We start from the raw sequence: 19,671 nt of genomic DNA, 5'->3' as shown, positions 1-19,671 counted from the left end.
AGGCTTTTCTCGATACCTTGATGAAAAGTGCATCATTACTGTTTGGAGTTATCCTGCCCACCTTGCTCTTTGTGTTTCAACATTTGTCTCGCAGTGCTACACTGAACTGACAAATGTTCCAAGTGTCTTCAACATGAGTATTTTTCATTACTCTTGAAATGTTATTTACGTTCAATCACTCCCCAAAGGTAGGCTGATGATGCTGTTATTGCATTTAAAATGCCATGATTTAAGATCAGCCTGCTCATCAGCAATGCAAGCCCAGGTTGCGACACATTATCCCCCAAAAATCCCAACAGAATGAGGCGCAGCAAATGCCTAATGCACCCAAAGGGTTGAAAATGTTGCACATTATTTGGTGTAACTACTGACTGCATTAGCTCATTGTAACTACACTTGAGTCTGGTAGTTGGTGAGACCCAGCATTGACTATTCAATGCATTTGACTCTGGTTGGTTGTTTCCTGGCATGGACACAAAGCCATCGTGTTCTAAGATGCACCAATACATACATTTTAATGCTTTTTATTACTAATTGACTATCTGAAGAAAAATGAAACATTTTACTCTGCTGCCAAATTTACCTAAAATTACCTGTTTATATTTAAAATCACTTCCTAGTTTTCAGTTACTGCAGCAGAATGCTTACACAAAACCACCATTGCTTTCACAAATGTATTTAATTTATCTCAGCACATTATCCCTAACTCAAACTCATCAAAACTTCCTCCTTTGCCATGGCAAACATCACTGATCTTTGGTAAAGCTGCCCAGAAATACCTGTTAGTTCTACAGGCAGCAATTTACCAGATCCCAAAGGCTACACTGAGGCCAAGCGAAGTATTTTATAGTGGAACAGGAAAAATTGACTGTTAGGGCATCTGGAGGTAACGTCACCATCCAACACACACCTTTTTAGTGCTTGAGCTTAACTCAGCTTTGTGTCTTATCAGATGTGGACCATGTTTGGTTCTTATTTAGCTGCTGATGCAGTAAGTAAAAAGAGATCTTTTATGTCATTTATAACCAGCAAACACTACTATAGGCGCTGTGCCTTTGCATTTGAAAATGTGGAAATCAAACTGATTTAAACATACTGCTTTCTCTGAAAACTTTCTGAAAGGACAACATGGAACACAGACAGCAGAAAATACCCTGAAGATTTGTAAAAGCTCATTTTAAACAGGCTACTGCCTTAGTCCACAAATATGTTCAGTGCTGAAAGACCTGAAACAATCTGAGAACGTGTGATATGTGTGGGCAGGTAAGTGCAGGTAATGCAGTAACAGAGAACAACAACATCACTCAGGTCATAAAGAAAGATTTGCTTCTGTTCAAGAGAAAGCACTCACTGCAGGGTTGACTCACAGCTTTTATTTACACTTGTCTACAGAATCAGTTTGCCTTACATTTTATCTAAGCCCAATGAAACCTTAATTTTCCTTTGCCTGTAGCCTATTGTGTGCTAAATTTAAAAACTTTCACCTGTTAAGTACGGCAACAATTTTAATACAAAGCACGAGGAGAAAACCAAAGGCTAACAACATAGCGTCTAGATCTGATCTTTACAATTTAGTAGTTGGACTTGGAAGCTGTCAGAGGCACAGTTACAAACTAACCTGCTCTTGTGCAATCTACATACATTTAGCATGGAAATTAGATAAAAAAGAAAGCACTAAAGAAGAAACTGCAGAGCACTTTTTATCTGCAAAACGATTATCAAAATATTTCTACACCAAAACCACTTTGCTTATAGACCAGTCCAAAAGAAAGTTCTTAAAAAAAAAAAAAAAACGTAGTTTTTAAATTTTGCTCCGTTTGTTTTTGTGCAGTTCATTTAAAAAAAAGCAGCGGTCAAATATGGGTTTGGAAGTTTTACTACTGAAATAAAGAGATATATTGCTGTTTGCTTGCCTATAAAGAAGAGTTTTCCTTAACATACTTACCTTGTGATGGCACCGAAGATACTTAAACCCTTCTTAACCAAACAGAGCTCAAGAGAGACCAAGGTTTAATGGGATATTGCTAGTAAAATAGATTCAATAAAGCATTTTAAGCCATAAATTATGTTTAAGGGAAAAAAAATGACTGAGGAAGAACACATTTAAGATGTCAGAACTTTCTACACAGTTTATTAGTTTTCATTTTAAAATATAAATAAAATTCAGATACCTTGAAAATTTTAAGTCAGCCCTCAATGAATTTTAAAGCCGGCCTGCAGAAGCTTCACGTGATTCCAAGGAGCCAGTTCCACACTCCTGCATCTCAAGGGCAGCTCCTAAATGATCCTTTTGCTAGAAGGATCGCAGAGTCCTGGGTCCTTGCATGCGAGATACCGCAGCCAGAACCCGCTGCAGAAAGGGCACTGTCCTGACTGCAGGAAACCATCTCTACAGTCCAAGGGACCAAGTCTAATGCACTCTCTGCAGCACCATACCATGGCCTGGGTATTTCACAGCTATTGTGCACTGAGCGTAGCTAAAGAGAGGGGCGTCCAGCTACACTTCAACACAGAAAAATAACAAATACTTAGACCTAAGTACTCACTACGGCCGCGGAGTGGGTAGCGCCGGCCTACAGCTACGCTCATCTCCTGTGGTCCCACACGAGCTCCACCAAACAAGCTCCGGAGCTGGATGTAGAAAGCTCATGGGTTCTTCCAATATTCCTCAGATACTTGTCATTGTCACACGAAGAGCAGAGCTGTGTCAGAACAGATCCAACCTGTGCCTGCTCACACGCGTCAGAGCCGGGAGTTGAGTAACGGAGTCTTTAAAAACAATAAAAACCCCCTTACTCCAATACAAGCACTTCACAGTTCCTCTGGGGAGTTTATGGCTTAAAATGCTACCTCAGGTTTTGTTTCATGACTGAACAAAGCTGCAGTTTTCCAGAAAGCAAGGACAGACATGCACCTCTACTAGCAGATTTAGCACTTCTGACCAAGTAAGACACCAAATTCTTAAAAATGTCTCATGCACTGACTGGAATTTTTTTTTTTTTTTTATATGTGAGCTTTACTGCATTATTTCTTTTTAGAACTTGTACGGGAACCAGAATGGGAAGATCCAGATGATGATCTGCGGCGTCTGTAAGATATAAACGGAGAAAGCATGCAAAGAAGTAAGTTGCAATTAATTTTGGCATCCACTTTGAGTAGTCTGCATCCTACAATAGCTGGAAGCCAAGTATTTCTGATAGGGGCCTTCTAAGAATACAGAAGTAGATAGAATATTCTGTAGAATACAGAAATAACTAAGCTCATTAATGTGAATTTAATACTGAAAACTAAGTTTAATACTGAGAGTAGAATAAAATTTCTAAATGCAATCTTTACTAATGAGAATAAATCAGTAAGGTACAGCTTAACACTTTCACACACTGTAAGAATGGCGACCTGGGTCTTTCTATGGACATGCTCTTAGTGGGAGGAGGTTTCATTGGAGGGAAAAAACATAGGCAATTACAGAGGTTTTAATAGGTAGGAATATTAGGGGAGGTGAGAAAACTACTTTTAATATCAGGATAACTGATCAGATTCAATTATTTCCCAGTAAACCTCAGTCCTTCAGTAAAAAAAAAAAAAAAAAAAATCACACATTTAAATACACCCATTCTTATTCTACATAAACCCAAACCTTTCGGGTGACCGTGATCTCGATCGTCTTTTTTTGCGATCACCAGATGAAGAAGATCTAGAACGACTTCGCTTCTTGCTTCTCTCGGGGGAAGATGATGAACGAGAGCTTGAGTAAGATCTTTTTCTTGGGGTGGAAGACCCCCTGTAGGACCTGGAGCTGGATCTTTATTGATTAAGAAATAAATCAGATTTAATTCTGGTATAATAGAAAAAGAACAAAGAAAGAACAAAACGAGACAGTTTCCATGAACACTCACTACTCTATTTACATCAGCATTTTATCAAACAAATTTGTAGATGCTTTAATACTTACTCCTTAGTTATCTGCCAATAAAGACTTTCACTGCTGTGGTAATTTTCTTAATAAATTTTGCTAAATAGTGTTTCCAGAATGACGCATTTTGACAAGGAAGTGACAGGAGATGAGGACGGGAAGTACCTACGCAAGGACCTTTCTCGGTAGTCAAATTCAAAGCAAAATAGTTTGAAACCCACAGGTGTAACACTGATTTCACAACGTTTTGCTTCACATTAATGGATATTTCACATTGGAAATTTGCCAAGTGATTTTTATCTAACCAGAATAGTAAAAGCCCTCAGAAGGTGTATTTACAAATCTCAAAAGAAAACTGGGTAGAGAGTAAGACCTTCCACAAGCAAAATATTAAAAAAACCCTCTTAGAATACAGTCACTTTGGCATTAAAAAAAAAAAAAACAAACAACAATGAAGCAGCCTCACTTACAAGGATTCAAAAATCACTTTGGTTATTTAAAAAAAAAACCAAACACTTGTGGGAAAAGTAACAGAGCTCGGAAGTCCTCAACTGTAATTCCAAAAATGTCTAAAAACACCTACCAGTTAGTTGTTTTTTTTTCAGCAAGCTGGATATTTACAGACCTACCACCACAGTGTAGGCTGTTGGTAAAATGCTGTCAGGGCTGTCACTGAAGCCACCCCAGCAGCCCCGTTCCTCACAAGCCCACACGCCGCGGGCCGCTGCTGTGTGTCGTGTGGCACCAGCCATGAACCCAGCTCAGCGTCTGCTGAGGACACAAACACCCTTCTTCTCTTCCTAAAAGCAGGGACTTCATCTCACACTGACCCTCACGGGACAACCCACAGCACGTTTATGCCACCAAATGTCTTCCCAACTTCAATTTCTTTTCCTGAATACACGTTTAAGATTCTCTTCATTCCACCGCAAAGGGAAAGACCTGCCATAGGACCCCCGTGCAAGGACACCTCAAGGAACTGGTACAGTTTTGTGATACTTCCCCATGCAGCTCCATAACCACTATACAACAAACACCAGCCAGCTCCAACTCCTGTCAGCTTCTCCCAGGGTTTACTATCAATGTTTTTATCCATCCCCCCGCACTATCTAGCAGAAGTTAGCTACGGTAGATAAGTTATCACTAAGCACAAACCCACAAGTATTGCATATTTTCTAACATTCTTCCACATCAAGTAGCCAAAGCGGAAACGGCAAACACAGCACAAATGACTGGAGTGAGCGAACACGCATTCAAATTCTTCTTCCTTCCAAGAGACAGTCTATAGCATCCACTCATCTAGTTTAGATCAGACTTAACTCTTCAACCACAACCTCGCGCTCTCAAGAAATACATCTGTGGTGGTAACTACCTCGCGCAGAGATCCCAGGAATTCTGACTTCTGAGATAAAAATGAGTTAATGTTTTTTGACCGGCACAATTTTACAATGGAATCAACAAGCGGTTGGTTCTTCTGCTCTGTTTTCTCTCTGCAAGCAGAGAGTGCTACCTCATTCACCTTGATTTCGACCCACGAGATCTAGACTGTTCTCTGGAACTGGAACGAGATCTTGATCTGGAACTGGAAGAACTTCTTGAGTGGGACCTGAAACAACACGAAGATACTCTTTCCAGTGTCTGCCTCATTTTTAGCAGAATAACTGCACTGTTAGCAGCAGAGACAACAAGACATCAGTACCACTAAACAAGTGACAATGTCCCCCTACCCCCAGTATCACCATAGTACATTTTAAAACAGAAACGTAAACATGTAAGATGATGCATTAAACATTTACAAAAGTCAGCTTTGTATTACTTTTCCTATAGCACAAAAGTTAAACAGGATTGCAGTTATTTGGCAAAATGAAACAACTGCATGTCTATTAACTATTTCATGAAATCAATGCCTCATCTTTTAATTTGTGCCTTGACTTGAAAACCATCAGTTTATTTTCAAAGCAGAGTAGTTAAGAGCATTAAGACCAGTGAACTCCAACTCTCCCCAGGTAAGTTCTCACAAGCATTTTGGAAGCAGTTTCAAGTTTTCGTTAAAACTTTCACCTGCATTAAAAGTTAAGTAGTAGTTAATTCTTGGCTAAAATGTAGACATATCCAACACTACTTGTAACTAGTCAAAACTATTTTCCAATTTTTAATGTCAATGGATTTTCTTTAAGGCACAAACCACAAGAAATGTAAAAATGGTAGTGGACTATCAGTAACCATTGTAGAAAGAAGGCATTGCAAACAAATTCTAAAAACACTTTCAGGAAAAATATATTATACATGCTGTCAACCTCCCAGTTTATATTTTTACCATGTCTTTTTCATTTTACTGTGCAAAACAAAATCAGCATGAACACACATTAACTACAAAGTATATTTAACTTTTTAAAAACCACAAAGAAGTATCCAAAAATGGCACATGATATTTCCAATTAATTATCTGTAGCTAGAAGCAAAAAGTTCAACAGAAAGTTGAAAGACCCCCAGCAAATTTCAGTCAGGACAAGCTACTTTGTACTTCACTGTTAACAATCGTGCACTAGTGAACAAAGCTATGGCCAGATGAAGTTTTTCTCTCCTCTTTGACCTTCCCAGCCTTAAACCTGAGAACTGCACTCGAATATATCCTCCCACAGGGCGGCACAGCCACCTTCACCCCTCCCTTCGTTACAGCAAGGGCTACCAGTGGCCAGCTCAGTCCCTATTTCACACTGTCCTCCCTGGAACCAGGCAGCAAATCCTTGTCTCAAGGAAGCACTGACAGAGGTGTGACACTGCCAACAGGGGTCGGGAAGATCAATTTTCCAGAGAAGAGGCAGCATGAAAAACAGCACGATAGCAATGGGGAGAAAGACAAAACAGCTGTTGGCTGACGTGTGGTTAGTACGAGGGTTTGCAGGACTCAGGCAGTGATCACAGCTCTCAGAGCAGAGAGGTGCAGTGACAAGGCTCGGAACATTAGAAGAAACTTGGACTGTACATATATGAACTTTGTGTATAAACCTATGAGCTAGTACCGAATCTGAGGTCTCAAACCTATCAGTGTCATCCTCGTCTTAGTTGTACGGCAGCTAAAAAGCTACATCATCATTTACATCATATGATTACAAAACATTTATTGAATTGTTCATATATTACTAAATATAATAATAATGTGAGATCTTACATCTACCCAGTAGACCTTTTTTGTGACCCCATGATCAATATAAACCTTTATTGTAATCCTGACAACATTGCCACTGTACTTAGTTTGATAGCAAGTGACAAAGCTCTAAGGTCAAGTTTCTTCTCTTTATTTCTGGGATATTTTCCACTCTGTCCTCTCCCTGAGCCTCTCTGGACTGCAGCATCATTGCCCTTTTATGCCACCTCCTCCTACTTTAACAATCCCCCCCACTTCTGCTTCTCTGCTCAACATTGCTAAAAACAGTTCATTCTTTTAATCACTTATTGGCCAACAACCCTAAAAATAAAAATTAACTTATATTTTTAAAGGTATTTGAAGGATTCAACTGAAATATCAACTTAAATTCACTAAAACAAGCAACAAGACATATGAAGCCTTCCTGCCAAGGATTCACAGAGGGCAGAACAGAACATTAACTACCTGTGGAAATTCTGTACATAACATTGTTAACATTATTAAACTAAAACTGTAAGGCAATCAAGAAAAAAAAGTAAATAAAGAAGTTAGATACTGACATTTTGCCTGGCGTTACCCTTGACCTGTACCCGTTTACCTGGACCTAGACCTTGAGCTTGAGTGAGAGGATGAGCGCGATGAAGATCGGGAGTGGGAAGATCGAGACTTAGAGCGACTGCGCCTATTGGATTTCTTTTTCTTATTAGTGTCCTCTTCTTCACTGGCATCAAGATTATATTTTGAAAGGTCAGCATCATCTTCGTCCTCATCCTGAAAACACACAGATATACAAAAAATACTTTATCTTCAGTTAGTGTTTGTACTTATTCTATGGTTGATTTTGTGCTTTTTTTTAAGCTTTGAAAAGATTGTTGTTAGTGCATCAATGAGATCCACAAATTTTAAGCGTGAAGAGTGAGTGAAGATTTGTGGTTCAAAGCAAACTAATAAAAAGTCTGCAAAAACCTCATCTGAAGTCCCATTTTCTGTTATTTCATGGAGTTAATAAGAACATTCATTTTTACCAATTACTTTAAATGAGTGCCTGGAAGAATTTTCAGATCCAAAAGCTAAAACCAGAGCACAATTCTGCAGCTGTGTTTCCTATAGAGAATGTGGTGATTGCTGTGTGAAAATCAGCACATGCGCATATCTCTGCAGGACTGCTGCCCAGAGATGTGGACAATCCAACAGGCGAAGGTCACGTATTCCAGGAAAGATGAAAAAGAAGTCTCAATAATTTTATAAAAAATAAGTCTGACATGGTTTTAAAAGACTGAGAGTAAAACTCAAGAGCATTCCCTTTAAATGGTAACTACACAAAAAGGTTCCAAGTAAAGATCTCAGAATTTTTGATCCTTATCTCAGATAAGCTTATAATTCTTGATGGTTTCAAAAAGTGAGACATCTTTGAATGGAGGTATTTGGAACCAAAGAGAGCTTGTGCCCACCCTTTACAGAAGCTGCAGGCACCGTTATTCTGAAAGCTACTCCTTGATGGTGCTCTAAAGGCAGTGAAAAATACAGACCAAACCTTACCTACTGCCAGTAAACAGTACTGTAGTAACAATTAAAAAATAACTGCTAGAAAAATGACAAATAAACCATGCTACCTCATCCAATTTATATTTGGAGAGATCTTCATCCTCATCCTCCTCATCTTCCCCTTCAGATTCCTTATCTTCCACTTCCTTCAGGATAGACGCAGGACCAACAGCCTTCCCTCTATACTTTTTCTTTTTGCGTCCAAACTAAGAAATTTTATTCCATTAGTACATGATTTAAACAAAAGTAATTTCCAACTGTATATTTTGATAAAACTTCAATAAGAAAATAAGTGCACATCAGTTTCAAATAAGATATTGCTCTAGGGAAAGGGAAGCACCACGAAACATCAATTAGCAAAAGAAAAGCTTGGCTGAGATACAATTGGTACCAGAAGAGTTCATGGAAATCTGAACAAACCAGTATTTCATGTTTGTGTCTACAGGTTTATCTTTATGCAACAGTGTTGAACATCTGGCTGAAAAGAACACGCGTGCCTCTGAAGGCAGCTCCCTCAGAAGTTTAACAAACTCAGCCTATACCAGTTTAATTTGAATTCATTCTTAGTTCTAGCCCCCAAAAGACACAACAGGCGCATTCACTTCCAGTTCCAAAATTTTATGCTTGAGCATTTCACGAAGAGACACGTCACAACGTGTTTCTGAGCAGCGCAAACGTGTGTCCCCTAAACGCATCGCGCAGCACGTGTCTCCAGAGTAAAACTTGGGCCTGGTCTTACCTCATCATACTCCCCGTCTGACTCTTCCCGTTCTATATATTCAACGTTCTCTCGTTCGTTAAATCCTCCTCCGTATCCTTTAAAAAGTGGTAAAACAAGACAATTGCTTGAGCTGCACCCAATTCAGGTACAGTAAGCACAAAGTTTAGAATAAACTTTCATAGAGGTGCTAGAAGTTTCCGTGGGTTTATGAACATAAGCCATAAGAATGTAACGTGATTTCAAGAGGAATAAAAGTTGTCCCCACACACATTAATTAAATATAGCTCCTCAGAAACCTAATGGAGAAAATGGATTAAGACACATAAACAACGCAGAAGCAACGGTGTTTAAAAGAACGAAAAAGATCAAAATCAGGATTTTAGCTGTGCTGAGCAACACACGCAGCTGTACATCTGTTATCAGGGAGCAATAAAAGCATCCTGCAGTTGCACGGAATTGTACAACAGTCAAAATTTGCCTTAAGATTTTTTCTATTCCTTTTTATCCCAAGTGGCAAACTCAAATGGCTTGCTTTAATTTCAACTAACTTCGTAATTTACTGCAAATGTGTGCAACACGCTGGGTGCCCTGCACGCAACTGGAAAGCTACTCTGAAGGACACCAGAACTTGAAAAAACAATAGTTTAAAAAATTAATTATATGGAATAGAATTAGGTATTATTCTTTAATATTCTTACAGTACTAAATAGCAATATTAAAAATATTGTTTTTCCTTTCAAATAATAAGCTCTGTGCTCTTTCCCACACTGCTTTTATTTATCTGCATTAGAGTTACACTCTGTGCATCAATTTCTCTGCGTGACCCGGTTTGCAGCGGTAACAGTACAGATGCTCTGGCTGCGCTGTAAGGATGATATCGCTGTCCTGGTTACCGCCGGGTTCATTGTTAATGCAGGAGGAGATTAAAATGCGTCACAGTTTGATCAAACCTCCAGCCTCATTAAGAGATCAGAGTCTAATCACACAGGTTCCACGCACCGTTTGTGTGGCTGCTGAGTCCTCTGCGGACAGGCGCTACACACACAAGACCTCTTCAAATTTAATGAAACATTGTATTACTCCTCCCAAACGTCTTAGTATCAAAATCGAATATCAAGGCAGTTTAAGCTGAATGTTCACTGGCTTTTCCAATGAAACCATCGCGCACTTTACATGCTGCTAAAAGTCATCATGCCCAAGCACCTATACATTTATCTGCATGTGAAAGATCCATCAACTCTGCTCGTTCTGCTGCGAAAACGATCCCTTTAAAGAAATTAGATCAACTTATAAAAAAGAGCTTTTCTTATAGTAATTTGAGTATTTTAAAACCATTTACATCTCACCTGTCCTCTCCTCCAGTTTAGCGTACTTTGGGGTATTACACATGTTACATTCTGATCTTCTGGCCCAGTTCACATTACCACATCTTCAAAGGCAAAAATAACAAAATAGAAATAAGAAACAATTTATTACGTATCAAAAACTTTAAATGTTGAGGCAACACTTCTAAAAAGAAATCATAAAATGTATTTGCCAGTTGTGGTGGTGATCTGCAGCCACCAGCACAACACAATTAACCCCAGGGCTAACAGCTGGGAGACGCTCTGAGCTTGGAAAGACACAACAACTCTGAATTGAAGGGACTCCTCGGACACTGGCCCCTCTCCTGTTGAGGAACAGAGCGAACCAAAACACAGCCCGGTTTGCAGAAAAAAATTTTAAAAATCCAGGTTTCCCTAGTCAGTCATCTTACTCAATCAGCAAAAACCTGAATTTTTAAAGCACTCCAGAAAATCTGAAAGCACCTTTCAAAAAAAAATCAAAGGATTTTATTAAATAATCTTTTCCTAATTTAGATTTCAGTATTCTCCACTGATGGCCTGGAGAAACATCTAAGAATTTACCTATGTGCTAAACTTTTGCTATTAAATATTTAGTGAATGTTGACAGTAAAGTATCATCCAGCAATGAAGGCGTTACTTCCATTTACCCATTTCTTCTGAACTTGAAAAGTGTCTCAGCTCATCAAAGAAAAACATAAACTTTTATCTCTTTAGTCTTGATTTTCCAAAATCTTTCTCCAGCCATGCTAATCTAGTAACTGCCATCCAGCAAACTAAAATGAAAAAAATCCTCACAGCAAAACAGCACCAGTAGAACAGCTGCGAGTTTTCATCGCTCCTCTCTCACCAGTACAACTAAATCTACACTGAGAACACTGAGTATCCCACTGCAGACGTGCTGTGTGGCTCCGAGAGGATGCTCTGCGGTTCTCAGCAGCCCGTACGTTTTACACTGCCAGTCGTTCGCGCTGAAGAGGCCCCGGCTCTTCTCAGCAAGCGTCTTTCCTATTTCAGTCCCTCCCGCTTTCATCATTTTGGCTTCTGTTGTTTTCTCTGGAAAAGAAAACAGAAACAAAAAACAAGCGGTTAACCATCTTGTTAAAAAAACCCCACAGAAATAGAGGAGAAAAAGACATTTAATCTCAGACACTCACCTCTTCCGCATCTGTTACAGCTGGTTCTTCTAGCAAAGTTAACATTCCCACACCTAATAATAAAAAGAGAAGGAGGGCGGTGGGTAACTGAACGCTGGAAAATGCCCACATGCGAGACTTAATAAAAACGCCTTTATATTTAAAACTGAATTTGCACCCGATTAAAACACGACGTTTCTCAGGCCGTGCCCGACTCCAGGGTGGACTGAGGCGCCCGGAGCTGCGGAACCCCCAGGGCAGCTCCCCCGGCCCGGCCCGCCAGCGGGACCCGCCCGGCCCAGCCCAGCGCGGGGGGAGCTGCGGATCCCCGTCGCCTGGCGCTCCCCGGGCCGGTCCCGCCCCGCAGCCCGGCCGCCCCGCCGGCCCCGCTCACTTCTTGTCGGGGCAGATCCAGTCCCCGTCGCTCACGCGGAAATTCTTGGTCGACATCTTGGGCCCCGCCGAGCCGAGCGCCGCCGCCGCGCAAGAGGACCGGGGTCCTGCGCCGGGAGGGCTGTCCTGGCCCCGCCTGCGCCCTGCTCCTGCAGAGACGGGGGCAGCCGCCGGGGGTGGATTTTGGTCAGGCAGCGGCTCGGACGCCTCAACTCGGCAGCTGGAAGAGGAGGCGAAGGAAGGCGCGCCCCCTAGCGGGCCGGCGGGATGCGCATGCGCAATGCAGCTGGCGGGGGCGGTCGCGGGCGGGCTGGGACCTGAGGAGAGGGGCTGGCGGGGGAACCCTGTGCCTGTGGGGGAGCCCTTGTGTCTATTGGGAACCCTTCTGGCTGTTGGGGAGCCCCTCTGTCCGCCAGCCTTGGCGGGGTGAAAGTCCCTCGCGTACGAGCTCATTTGTTCATGTTCATTTTCTTCCAACTGTTGCTGTGTGGCTCTGTCACCCAAAAGCCCTTGGGGATAGAACTGCCCAGGCTCCTCAGGGGGAAATCCATGTGTGAATCCGTACCTGTACACCTTCATGAGCAAAATAGACAGAGAAACCCATTAACTGGTGATAGATAATAAAAAAAAAAAAAAGGCCTCATTTTCGTAAAGCGCTCAAAGCTCAGGCTGGTTTCTCTGTGATGATGCCTGAACAAAATCCCCATGAAAACATGCAGAGGGTTTTTAATATGAAAAGACTGAGCCTCAGTATAAATGTTAGAGAGTTCAAGTAAATCTGTTGTTTAAAAAAACGAACACCTTCTTATGATTTAGAAGCCTCTGGATGGTTTGTTTGTGAGTGGGTTTGACCCCTTTGCCTTGTTGTTTTGGACTGGCTGTGATGTGCAGGCCCTGCTGCCCCCAGCCTGGCCGGCAGCACCTCAGCACTGCTTATTTATAGCAAACCTTACTTTCCTGGCAGTTTTTAGGCACTTTCCCTCCCACATCCTGTGGAAAAATCACCTGGAATCTGGTTGCAGGGCTGGTTTTTGTCACGTCCCCTCTCCAGGTCGTGAGATGACAGTGTTACGGCTATTTATTTATAAAAAAATACAAACCAGCGTGAGTGCACTGGAAAAATTTGTTAGGGCATCTGCTGCAGAGGGTTGTGTAGAAATTCACGGTTATAAAATGTCCATAATAATCAGAAAGGACTAAACCTGCATTTTCCTGCAGCCAGAGGAGGTCCCAGGTGAAGGGCTGTGCTGGAATTCTGAACAAGGGCAGTGAAAAATCCTGGTTTCTCTGCCCCAGAGTCAGAACATTCACTGCCTCATGGGCAGGCAGCTGCCAAATTTAAAACCTCAATTAGCAATTTTTTCTCCAAATGACATTCCTTTATGGCACTAAATAATCAGCCTAAACTTAAATGAGATATCAGAGTGTTAGCGCTGTAGTAGATGGCAATGAATCTTCTGTCACTTTGTCAGCACTGATCTTTAAAATGAAGTAAATAAAAAAGAGATTGAAAAAAGCTGTAGAATCCTGTTGCAGCCCAGGAGGATTCGCTCCTGGCACCAATAAGGTTTAATCCAGTACAGCAGGTGGCACTTCAGGAACATACATTTCTCCAGGTACTGTTGTTGGAGCAGATTAAAAGCCTGCTTTTTTAATGGAATTCAGGGGGGACATTTAAAATATCAACGTATTGATAACTCTATTAGAAAAAAACCAACAAACCATCACTGTCAGTGTGCACGATTTGCACTGGAAATCGAACGCAAGATGATTTTGAGTTGCACGTGATATGGAACAAGGTGCATCAGGATCATGTCATATGTCTCAGTGTTCAGACTTCCCCCAAGCAGGACTTGTCCGCGGTCTCCTGCCTTTTCCTGCACAACATGTGCCACTGTAACCAAAACCAGAGCTTGGCCCCTGGAAGTTCACTCATTCTTATGTGATGTCAGGGAAAACCCTTTCATAATTAATAGGGATATCAGTCCTGAAGTGTAGTATCAGGGAGACAAAAAACATCCGGACTTAAAGAATAAATTAATGCATGCTGGAAGGTTTTCTGCATCTGTAATAGCCTTCTGCTTATTAGAAAAGATTGTTCAAAGCTCATATGTTAGAAGAAAATCGGTATCTGTTGACTATTGTAAGAACTTGGTTGAACTTCAGTGTGTTTAGGAGAAGCATTGCCCTGAAATCCCAGGTTCTTACTGGAATAATTGTGTATTCTTGACCATGCTTCCAGAATTCGGGTCTCTCTCCTGTTGGTGGCTGCAGAAACACCAAAGAAGGGGCAGAGCCTGTGCAGATTTCATGACCTCCACATGGCTTCTGTCCAGATACAAGGGTCAACTTTTACAGAACAAAACTGAAAATGAGCTCAGAGGATACCTCTCTTTGTCTTGAACAATAAAATCCTCCTGCTGTCCAGCCCAGAAAAAAAGACAAAAAACAACACTTACCGGTGATTTCAAGGACCAAGATTTATTTATAATGCCTGGTTTTCTCTTCAGGGAAATGAAGACATGCAAAACTTACTTTTTACGTTACAAAATGGAAGAGAATACGTGCTGCTTTAAAAATAGAGGCAAAACTGCAGTTCACCTGTTAATAATTTCAGGCTTAAATATTTTAAAAGTTACTAAAATATAAAAATATAATGAGAAGAATATTTAAGTGGTGCTTGTTTCCTGCTGAAGGAAATGTCCCGGCAGAGTCTCAGGGCAGCAGCTGCAGCCAGAAGTTTGAGGTGATGAACCGTGTTTTGAAAACACGACCTTTCCCTGTGTGGGCAGAGGGACTGCTGCTGCAAGTCCCCTTTGTTCAATTTACTTCAAAAATGAACATATTAAAAGCTAAAAAGCCAACTGGGGGCTGGGAAAAAAAAGTTTATCTTTTCATTTATGAATAAAAGCAAAGCCCAAGTGGACAAGATCTTCTACAGTCTGGAGGTACACTGTGACCAGACACAATCTGCTGTTCAGCTCGGTGACTCTATAGGATATTCCCTTTATTTAATAGTTATGCTTAAAGGTTTTTAACATGCTGATCTTCTTTCCTGTGTTTCTTACACAAAGCTGCGTTTAAGTATCTACTCCCCATTTCACAGTAGCTTATGAACAATATTATTGGATTCCCATTTCTATCACAATACATTTTGGCTTCAGATGTGGGTAAGGAATTTATGATAATGAAGTAAATGAGAAATACATCACCCATCATTTCAACATAATGAAACTGAACAGTTGAGGATGAAAAAAATTTACAAAACACTATTTAATTGGCCTGTCTCTAGACAGCCAATTCCTACCAACAAGCCCTGCAAATCAGTTTTCCTGGGGAAAAACGAAGCAGGACGAAGGGCAGCAGATCCAGGTCAGGTAATTAAATGGAGGTTATCTCTGCTTCCTCCTCCTTCGCTTGGGTTCTCACCTCCCTTCTGGTGTGATGCCCGTGTGGCGTGATCTTCATTAAACTACTTGAGGCACCGAGGTTTTTAAGCATCACTTTAAAGCACGTAATACATTGTTGATCCTTTCCAAGATATAATAATGATAATAATAATAATAGCTTCAGATCTGTGAGTTAAGAGTGCAGTGAGCTTCCATCAGGTGAAATCTAACTATTATGAAAACCTATTTGTGTCGATGCAATTGAACACACACTAAATTATACTGAGAAACAGTGTTTGACTGTTTGTTTTTCAAAGCGCGACACAACTTGACAGATACTTGTTTAAACAAGAAACAGTGAAAATGCGGTGCCTGTGTTAAAACGTGGAAATGCTCTAAACTATTCAAGACACTCACCGGTTCGCGATTTACTCTGAAACACCAGGGCTGCTGTGCTGGGCAGCAGTTCTAGGATGTGCCACGGCATGTGCAGAGTTCCTCTTCCAAAGTCTGTGTCCGTTTCCCCATGTGACAGACGTTTGGCAGGGGAGTTTTTCAAGACCTGATGAGTCCAGACACATTGCTCAGGCTGACATGCTTTTGGAGGAAAGATTTCCTTCAACATGTGACCTTTACAGAGTGTTGGACACTGCTTGTCATTGAATAATTTAGTGTGCAATGCTCCTGTTTGTGCATATTAGAATTATAATTCATTTTTTCCCCAGGATCATCACATCATGAATGCATACTCAATTTATGAGTCATCAGAGGTCACTGCTTTTTGCGTACTCTTTCACTTGTTCACTATTTAAGACTTGTATATTTGATTTCTCCCTTCAAATTCTGATACTTTGCACGTGGTCTTAGTTGAATGTATTTTTTAATCATTTCAGCTTAATTCTCTAAATACCAAGGTAATTCGGAATACTTAACAGGTCCTTCAGGTGTCTTTTCGTTTTCTTGTTGATTCAATCTGGACTGCATCTCCTTGGCCTGCACACCCGCGTGTCCCCAGCCCTGGTCACAGGCTTTTCTCACCTGAAGGTGGATACCTGGATGTTCCCCTCCTCCTTGGAGATGCTGGATGCAGTGAAAGGAGCTTTCACATGACATGTGCAAGTTTTGTTTTCACATAAAACTTGCAGATTTTTTGGAACTTGGTCTGTTATTTGCTGTTCTGTCACATATTAACTATTTTTCCATGGCATTGATAAGCCAGTAGTGGGAAATCCTTTGGTTAAAGAGTGTGTGAAACCACCTCAGCTTTCAAAGGAGAAGAAAGTGTTTCCATTGCCTTGACACCTTCCCCATGTGCTTTGCTCATGGCTCTTCACATCCATCAGCAGTAATTTAGAGATAACGTGGAGTTTCAACAGTCAAATGTGCAGGGACGATGAAAATGCATCGTATTTCATCATTACATTTTCCCTCCAAAACAATAACAATCTGTTCTCTCCCTGAGCGCTCGGTGCTGCTGACAACAGCCTTTCCTGCAATCAGAGTCATGAGATATATGTGTTATTTTCTCCAGGAAATTTTACCTGTCAGACAGTTGTTTTAGTTCTAGTGCTCCTCAGAAATAAATAAGGGCTCATGATATACTTCACTCTTTTGACAGTAAAATCCAAACATGTATTTGCCCACAATTTAATTGACATTTGCAATGCAGGTTAGGATTTGCTTTTACAGCCACAGGAGACCTGGTTTAGATTTTTAAACTTAACCTCCAAGGCAGATGTAAAATAAAGTAATATTTTCCTCATTATTTAGAAGAAATAACCTGTCCAGCAAAGCTGTGTTTCTGGGTACACAACAGGGTGCAGTTAAAAGTGACACAGTCCAAGAACTGACCCTGTATCTCCAAAACATTGGAAAAATGGCTTTTTAATGCAACAACTAAACATTCTGTGGCTAGCTAGATCTGACAAGTAGATGTCCTAGCTGACACAGTCTAGGGATATTGGGGGTTTTTCTAATCACAGCTAAGGTAAATGGTCTTTAAATTTAAAATTGCTATATTTTTTGCAAGATTTTGTTTTGAGCCAGTTTGGAAAAACAGTGGCTACCGTGCCCTGGCTGTGAAGGGGTTGCTGTTAGATGGAGACTTGTTACTGAACCAGCCAGGAATTTCAAGGCCAACTCAAAGGCAGTAAACAGGACCTGTTGTGGGAGAGAAGCAACTCCGAAATAACAAGGCCTGAAGATGGTGTAAATCAACGGACCTATCAGCAGTGAGACTTCAGCGCGTGGACAGCTTGTGAACATAGATGATATCCAATTAGCGAATGCATGCTTGGAGTGTGGACGTGTGATCAGAGAATATTTGCATATATAAGGAGGCTTGTTTTTGTAATAAATGACTTTGCGTGATTCACATTGAATCGGAATGCTGAGTCCTTTATCGTTCCAACACCCGGCCAAGTGAGGCTGAGGACAGCGGTGGTGATTCCTTGTTGATACACTCAAGGATGGCGAGTGATGATGATGGATGAGGAATCTCTGACTTGGAGGATTAATGACAGGATAAGGTAGTTATGAATTGATCACAAATATGTTTAGGTAGAAATTAGAAAACAGCATCTAGCCATCCAAGAATGAAGGTCTGTCATGGTTTTCTAAGTAAAGTCAGAGAAGGAGGAGTCTGAACGAGTTAAGCTGGAGCTTGGTAAGCTCAGGGAGAGGGTTATTTGGTTTATCAGGGGCTGCACCAGCACGATGCTTGGGGTTCCCCTCAGTCACCTCTGCAGGTCCTGGAGCAGAATTGTCCTCCTTGGCAGGAGGCGTCAAGGCTGCTGCTCTCCCTTCTCTGACGAGCCAGCTGGTGCTGATGAGCTCTGGAGTTTGGATCAATTGCAAAAGTCCTTACAACTTCTGTAACTTTACATTTCACAGAACGTATTTTGCATGCTTGCCTACAAATCTATAGAGGCATTAGGAAATCTTTAGTCAATGCGCCTAAAAGTCCAGCATGGAATTCGTCCTATGGTGCTTCCCTCGCTTTGCAACAGGACACGTGCGGTGTGACAGCCCCTTGTGAGGGGGGACCCCAGGGCTCCTCTCTGGAACCAGAGGAGTCTCTCAGACAAGAAAAAAACCCAAAGACTCGTCATTTATTCTTTTTTTTTTTGCATGTTACGGGTGCACCATGATCTCTGCAGATTGTTATGTGAGGACACCAACGGCTCCTGTATCTTGGTGCCTCTGGAACACACAAAAGGCATTTCCAGTCCCCAAACCTGACGCTGTGGGTGAGCGGGGCACTGGTTGTGATGGGTACAGGGTGATGTCCCATGTGCAGGGTTTGAGGAGGATGGTGCTCCTGTGCCACAGAAGGGAATACAGAGGCTCCCAGCAGGAAAAGCAAAAGACATTCTCTCTAAACCTGCTGCCTATAGGTAGGTGATGTGTTTAAGAAAAATATACATAAATAAGCCAATATTTATAATTTACAAAAGTTATATTTGAACACCATGTGGGTGAGATGCAGAATAAATAATGCCCCAAGTGACAGTTATAATTACCGTGGTTCAAAAAAGCTTATTTCGAATACAAATTTGTTTGAGCAAAAGCATTTAATGGGCAAGTGCGGCAGAAATAAAGGTGAGGAACGTAAAAAGAATATCAAATATATTTTTTTTAAAAGCCAGGTTGGACAAGGTTCATCATTTAAGGAGCCATTGTCAAGCAAAACAAGATGTGCTTAACCTTTCCTGTCCTCGTCCTCCCCTGCTCTTCTTAACGCCGTGTGGTATCGTCACTAATTAGCGTGTGGCTGAGCCAGTGCCCTTGCGGGGTGTTTTTCTCGGCTGTACCGGCAGCACCTTGGCAGTTCCCAGCTCTTCGGGCGCATGTTTCTTTACTTCATCAAAACCTTTCATTTGTCTTTTCACAGATTGTTGAAATCCACCATGCTGCCTGTTTTGCAGTTCAGCATTTCCCCCTAGAAACTTGGTGTTAAGCAGACAAAAGTGTGACTTGGTCATGGAAATAATTAACCCTTCATAACCAGTCAATTTTAAGCATTATTTTCTACTGTGTAGATGTAAATCGATTGTATTTGGCAAAAGTATCACTCACTTTGGC

At 41.3% G+C, this 19,671-nt stretch overlaps 1 protein-coding gene across 1 annotated transcript; it reads right to left on the bottom strand.

Moving 5' to 3' along the window:
- Window positions 1-1,353: 1,353 nt before the first annotated feature.
- On the bottom strand, window positions 1,354-12,334 carry ZRANB2 (zinc finger RANBP2-type containing 2). Its single transcript, XM_082053996.1, has 10 exons — window positions 12,201-12,334; window positions 11,828-11,880; window positions 11,618-11,726; window positions 10,674-10,756; window positions 9,346-9,422; window positions 8,675-8,812; window positions 7,660-7,832; window positions 5,433-5,519; window positions 3,638-3,802; window positions 1,354-3,088 (listed from the first exon to the last, which is right to left on the bottom strand). The coding sequence occupies exons 1-10, from the start codon at window positions 12,254-12,256 to the stop codon at window positions 3,025-3,027; spliced, it is 1,005 nt and encodes a 334-aa protein (XP_081910122.1). The 5' UTR covers window positions 12,257-12,334; the 3' UTR covers window positions 1,354-3,024.
- Between the last annotated feature and the right edge of the window lie 7,337 nt (window positions 12,335-19,671).

The sequence above is a fragment of the Streptopelia decaocto genome, assembly GCF_964273445.1.
Source record: "Streptopelia decaocto genome assembly, chromosome: 5".
Lineage (NCBI taxonomy): Eukaryota > Metazoa > Chordata > Aves > Columbiformes > Columbidae > Streptopelia > Streptopelia decaocto.
This window is presented reverse-complemented; position numbering and strand designations above follow the sequence as displayed.

Excerpts from the sequence above, each read along its gene's own strand:
- ZRANB2 (XM_082053996.1), bottom strand. The coding sequence starts at position 12,256 with ATGTCGACCAAGAATTTCCGCGTGAGCGACGGGGACTGGATCTGCCCC. Across the intron at positions 11,727-11,827 it reads CTGTAACAGATGCGGAAGAG|AGAAAACAACAGAAGCCAAA; the intron begins GTGAGTGTCTGA and ends TTTCTTTTCCAG. Across the intron at positions 3,089-3,637 it reads AGATCACGGTCACCCGAAAG|ACGCCGCAGATCATCATCTG; the intron begins GTTTGGGTTTAT and ends TATATCTTACAG.